A 5663-nucleotide genomic window follows, 5' to 3' on the forward strand; every position below is an offset into this window, starting at 1 on the left:
GATTCATATCACAAATCAGTCAAATTCGAGCCTCAAGTCGCTGCTTCATCCAGTAAAGGACAGAACATTTATGTAATTTCAGTCAACTTTGAAAAATCACCATAAATCACACAGACAGAACTAGGGTTTGAAATTTTCATGGTTTGTAGCTCTATGAATCTAGTTTCAAACGCAAGAAACAGAACTTAATTCCAATTTTTCTTGATCAAGATACAACAGATTTCCCAAAACTGCTCAAGGGTCCTACGAAAATTTCAGCAGCACTTCCTTTGTTTTTTCTTTACTTTTCCAACCTAACATCCACCCAATCTCATCTCAATTTAGCCACAATTTCACATACAAATCATAAACCATTTAACACACTTAATTAGGGTCACAATACCCTTCATGTACAATCAATTAGTAGCTCCAAAACTAACCACAATCAAATCCAAATTAGAAACCCTAAAGCTGAAATCTAGACACCCAAGCTGAAAATTCTTTTAGGCAAAGTAAACTAGCACATAAACACTCAATATTTCACATATTAAAGTTAGGAAATCATGGCCAACCTTTAACTTCATATATGAGCAGAAAATTCTCCACAAAAACTGAAATTCCACCAATTACTACCTCAAGTCATGAAATTTCTCACAATACTACACATTTAACAATTCTAAACCACTATGATGCAATTATTAGAAGTAAAGAGAGGTTTCTTGGCAAGTTACCTTAGAAACTCTAGAAAGATGGTAGCTTAACACTTTTCCCTCAAAAATCACTCCACCAACACCTCTAATCCTCCCTAGCTAGCACTTTGTATGGAGTAATTTGCAAAAGTTATGGTTGGAATTCAAGATTGGAGCTTGAAATGAAAGTATAAGATGAAGTCTTCACTCTCTTTTCCTTCCTCAATGGTTCGGCTAACAAGAAGAAATAAATGAAGAAATGTTGGTCAAATTTTGTATTTAGTAAAGGTGAAGAAAGGTTGATCAAGTATACCATCCAATCGGGTCGCGACACTTGGCACCTTTTAGGGTCTAAGATTATCTTCTTTCACCCAATGGTTAATCTATCTAGCTAACCTCTAATTATCTCATAGCATCTTGTAAAATAATATCACTTAATACCAAACTCCAACGAGTTGTCAAAAATATATCGCATTTATCGCACTAGCGGGTCCCACGTCCATAATACGCTTTAAACTTAATATGCACTAATTTAAACAAGGAAAATGATTTAAAAACTCTACTCATTTATAAAATCTCTGAAAAAAATCAAAATAATAGGGTATAGTGAAGAAAATGCATACGAGAAAATAAAATAAAATAATATAAAATAAGAGAAATTTACGGGTCCTCACAAGAGCAATATAACATTGCATCTCGGAGACTGGATCCTGAGGTTGAATCAACAGATTCGAGTGATGAAAATTCAAGTGACCTAGGCCAAGAGAACATCCTTATGGCGAATGCAAGAACATTGCAGGAGTTGGCTGCTTCGGAATTGCCCCAACAGCCTTTGTGCATTACATTTCCAACTCTAGCTGAAAATAACTCTTTCGAACTGAAGTCAGGATTAATTCACCTCTTGCCCTCATTCCATGGCCTTTCGGGGGAGGAACCCCATAAACACATTTAGAGTTCGATGTGGTATGTTCCAGTATGAAACCCTCAGGAATTACTGAGGAGCAGATCAACTTAGAGCTTTCCTTTTCTCCCTTAAGGATGCAGTAAAAGATTGGTTATACTATCTACCTGCGGGTAGTATCACAACATGGGCCCAACTGAAAAAGAAATTTTTAGAAAAAATTCTTCCCTGCATCTCGGGCTGCAAGTCTGAGAAAGGAGATATACAACATTAAGCAATATCTCGGAGAATCCCTATATGACTATTGGGAGAAGTTCAATAAGTTGTGCACTGGATGCCTACAGCATCAAATTAGTGAACAACTATTGATCTAGTACTTCTATGAGGGACTCCAGTTGTCTGATGGGAGTATCATTGATGCTGCGAGTGGAGGAGCATTGGCGAACAAAACACCGAGAGAAGCATGGTTCGACAATTAGCTGTGGGAAACGTGCACCAAGCAAAGGTCTGTGGAATCTGCACAAATGTGGGCCATCCCACTGACTCATGCCCCATGTTGTAAGAGAATGGGGTTGAACAAATAAACATGGTCGGAGGCGTGCCCGCGCCTCGTAGGCAGTACAATCCATACTCCAACACGTACAATTCGGGCTGGAGAGATCACCCCAACTTCAACTATGGGAATAGGCCACAGAATTCATTCTCAAATCGTCCACCGGGATTTCAGCAACCATGGCAACCCAAGCCTCAACCTTCGCCCTCCAATTCAGGAGGCTCTTTGGAGGATATTGTCAAGAGTCTAGCCACGAGTACTACTCAACTCCAGCAAGAAACTAGGTTCTTGGTCACAAGCACTGCTCAGTTCCAACAGGAAACTAAATTGGGCATAAAAAATCTGGAAACTCAAATAAGCCACATGGCAACTGCAATTAATCGCTTAGAGTCTCAAGTTTTAGAAAAATTACCATCACAACCCGAGGCGAATCCGAAGAACATGAGTGCCATGACACTGAGGAGTGGCAAGGAAGTTGAGGGGCCTAAAACCACGAACCTAAAGAGTAAAAGTGAAGAAGAGATCGAAAGGAGATTAAAGAAGAAGGTCGCATTCGTGGGGACCCTGAGATAACACTAACTCCATCAATTCCCATTAAATCTAATTTATCTCCTTTTCCATACAGGTTGGCAAAGACAAAGAAGGCGGAGAAGGAAAAAGAGGTCCTGGACGTATTCCGAAAAATAGAGATTAACATCCCCTTATTGGAGGCAATTAAGCAGGTACCAAAGTACGCAAAATTTCTCAAGGATTTATACACCGATAAGAGGAAGTTGAGAGGGGACGAAAGAGTAGCGGTGGGAGAAAACGTATTGGCTATACTCCAAAGAAAGCTCTCACCCAAGTGTGGAGATCCAGATATATTCACGATCCCATGTAAAATAGGAAACACACCGATTAGGAAAGCAATGTTGGATTTAGGGGCGTCAATCAACGTGATGCCAAAAATCATTTATGCTTCTCTAAATCTTGGGCCATTAAAAGAAACGGCCATCATAATCCAACTAACTGACCGCACCAATGCTTATCCAGAGGAGCTAGTTGTGGATGTCTTGATTCAGGTAAATGAGTTAGTTTTTCCAATAGATTTTTATATCCTGGATATGGGAGATGAAAAGTCGTTAAATCTGTTACCTATTTTGTTAGGTAGACCGTTTCTTAGCACTGCTAGGACTAAAATAGATGTGAATAAGGGTACTTTATCAATGGAATTTGATGGCAAAATGGTAAATTTCAATATTTTCGAGGCGATGAAGTATCCAGAAGAATCTAACTCAGTCTTTGCTTTGAGTGTTATTGAACCCATTGTACAGGAAATTTTTGAATTGGATGGTAAAGATGCATTGGAAGTGGCCTTGACCAAGCCTCTTGAATTGGGTGTAGCTCTTAATATGGACATGAGGGATGAGTTGCATCGTGCAGTAGAAGCATTACACTCGCTTCCAACCGTTTCTCCAAGGTATGAGCTTACTTCTCTTTTTGTGCCGAAAATTCAGACAAAGTTGCTTCTTTCAGTCGTGCAGGCACCGGAGTTAGAGTTTAAGTTTCTCCCGAAGCATCTAAAGTACGCATTCCTGGGAGACCGGAAGACGCTTCTATGACAGCCCCACCTCCCCCTAAGGCGAATCAGAGGGTTCGGCGGACCGCCTGCCCAACTCTCGCCGGGACTCAGTCGTTCACTACATTCCTCAATTAAAATCGGAATAAAACCACAAGAATAAATAGGACAATGATCCAAAACTTAAAGCCGAATTTATATACATTGCTATCCCAAAAGGGAGTATCAACATCGAATATACAAAGGTTCTCAATCCTTCATACGTCCAGCCCGTGCCAAGCACTAAGGCTAGAACCAAAACAAAAGAAACAAAAGAACTATACTGGCAAGTCTATATCGAGCTCACGTCCTTGCTCGCCTTCCCCTGCTAAGGAAAACAAACTAAAGGGGTGAGTTAAAAACTCAGTGAGGTTCCGAATACATATTCAACAACAAAGTCAATACATTAACCATCGATAATCAATAATTCAAGAAACATTTACAATGGAAAGCGATAATAACACATACATTAAAAGGATACGGGCTCACAGGGAGCCATTCATTCGTTCGTTCGTTCGTTCTCCTGTCATTCCCCTTATTCCTCCAATCATTTGAAAATGCATTTTTTGTAAGTAAAACCCTCGTTTGATCGTTCATTTCATTCACCCCCTCCTGGACGTTGGCCAGGTTCCACCAACCTATAAGGTAATACTCGAGTATACCAACGTTCACACCCAAGGTCACCATATCGCCCGACCGAGTCTGCTTCTGGCTCGAGTCGATCGGTAACGAAGGGCAGGGTTCAGTTCAGCCAAAAGGCTTACATCATGCACAACTAATGTATCAATCATTAAATCGTTGAAAATTTCACGTTTCATTTCGGTCGAGCGCGATAAAGTACACGCTCGCCTAGAAAATTCGTTTTGGAAATCAGTGGAAACACTTGACACATTATCAACAATAACAACAAGTCATGAAGTCAAGGAGAATATAACAAACAAGGAACACTCACCTATGTACGCAAAACAACGTGCAAAATATTCTTCCGGATATTATCCTTAGTCACCGAGAAAATCTAAGATTAAACGAGAAAGAATATTACAGCTCATCTAGCACAAACAATTAGGTGAAATCAAAGAAACTCGACAATTGATTATTAGAACGTATAAAAAGACTTTAAAGTGAAACGATGATATTTGGACCTGTGGACAAGAATAATTAGGGTTTCGTAGACCAAACGTAAAACCAAACTCAAAAGGGTTATAAAATTTTCTAATGGAAACACTTGAACTAAAGACAAGTCAGAATCCAACTCGATAGGCTAAGAAATACTATTTTCGGAATCGTTTATATGGTTCAAAATCATCTCATATTCAAGTAGATATTATACACTAAAGGTCTTAATGAAATTCATGAAAAAAGGAGGTCAAAATACCCAAGAAAATCCTAAACCACTCCTCTTTATTTGGGTAAGAGTAAGTACACATTTGGAGTTTCCAATTGAAGAAGGATCATGTTTTAAGATGGAAAACGGTCATAGTATTCGCCAAACGAAAATATACAAGTTCAAATAGAAACTTAGCTTTCGAGCGAAAATTTGGGCAGCACGCCCTTTGTATTTACCTATTTCCCAGTCATTTATGGCTTCATTGTTTTCCTCAATCAATCCCAACATTACACACAACATAAATAGCCACTCAATAGGCTCAATGTCATATGATTACCAAATCAAGCTAGGACATGTACGTAAATGACGTTTAGGTTGGAAAACAAAAGGCAGATTTGCTGTTGCTTAGCGGAATTAACACAACTGAAGCGACACTAGTCGGATTGAGGTGCAATTTACACCGTTTAAAAGCTAATAGAAAGGGCTACAATGTTGAAGAAGGCCATTCAGTCCAGTTTGCAATGTATCTAGGTCAAATTTACCAAAACAACCCCAGATTTTCCAGTTTGCAGTTCAACTAGCAGTTCTGATTCATTCAATCATATCTCAGCACATAC

General features: G+C 39.3%; 1 protein-coding gene across 1 annotated transcript; it reads left to right on the forward strand.

The window, feature by feature from the left end:
- The first annotated feature begins 2155 nt into the window (after nucleotides 1–2155).
- On the forward strand, nucleotides 2156–3723 carry LOC113759750. Its single transcript, XM_027302325.1, has 2 exons — nucleotides 2156–2604; nucleotides 2748–3723. The coding sequence occupies exons 1-2, from the start codon at nucleotides 2156–2158 to the stop codon at nucleotides 3721–3723; spliced, it is 1425 nt and encodes a 474-aa protein (XP_027158126.1).
- Nucleotides 3724–5663: the final 1940 nt, after the last annotated feature.

The sequence above is a fragment of the Coffea eugenioides genome, chromosome 2 (genome assembly GCF_003713205.1).
Source record: "Coffea eugenioides isolate CCC68of chromosome 2, Ceug_1.0, whole genome shotgun sequence".
Taxonomy (NCBI): domain Eukaryota; kingdom Viridiplantae; phylum Streptophyta; class Magnoliopsida; order Gentianales; family Rubiaceae; genus Coffea; species Coffea eugenioides.